Raw genomic sequence first — 489 nt, forward strand, 5'->3', positions numbered from 1 at the left:
GCCTAACCAACCCTTCCACTCACCCCCCCCCCCTGGCCCCGCCCGCTGCGCTCCCCCTTTACCACCCTCCACAGTCCAATGAGGAGGGCCTGGTGCTGATCAGCGAGGCGCTGAAGGCGTCGGGCCACGAGGGCAAGGTCAAGATCGCCATGGACTGCGCCGCATCCGAGTTCTACTGTGAGCATGGGCGCAGCGTGACCCGGGGGCCGCGGCGGCGGCGGGTGGCAGGGTGGGGGTGGTGGCGGTGGTGGTGGCGGGGCTGCGCCTGCATTGATGGGTACGCCGCAGGCCTCCTCTTCTCCTCCTTTCCCTGCCTGCGCCTGCCTGGCCTGCCCGGCCCTGCCCCTGATCCTGCGTTTGCCCTGGCCGGCCTGCCCCGGCCTACCCCAGCTGCTGTTGCCCACCCCGCCGTGGCCCGCCCCCCCCTGCCGTCCCCGGCTTGTCCCGCCCCCCCTCCACCTCTCTCTCCTCCCACCCGTTGTTTCATTC

General features: G+C 71.8%; 1 protein-coding gene across 1 annotated transcript in view; it reads left to right on the forward strand.

Annotated features, from left to right (window-relative positions):
• The window catches only part of CHLNCDRAFT_136652 (hypothetical protein), a gene marked incomplete at both ends in the record, with an annotated part of 5,158 nt that overhangs the window by 2,902 nt on the left and 1,767 nt on the right, over positions 1-489 (forward strand). The window contains one exon of the mRNA XM_005845469.1: positions 75-229. Coding sequence (XP_005845531.1) covers positions 75-229 — 155 coding nt within the window. The remainder of the gene's footprint in view (positions 1-74; positions 230-489) is intronic.

The sequence above is a fragment of the Chlorella variabilis genome, assembly GCF_000147415.1.
Source record: "Chlorella variabilis unplaced genomic scaffold CHLNCscaffold_17, whole genome shotgun sequence".
NCBI lineage: Eukaryota > Viridiplantae > Chlorophyta > Trebouxiophyceae > Chlorellales > Chlorellaceae > Chlorella > Chlorella variabilis.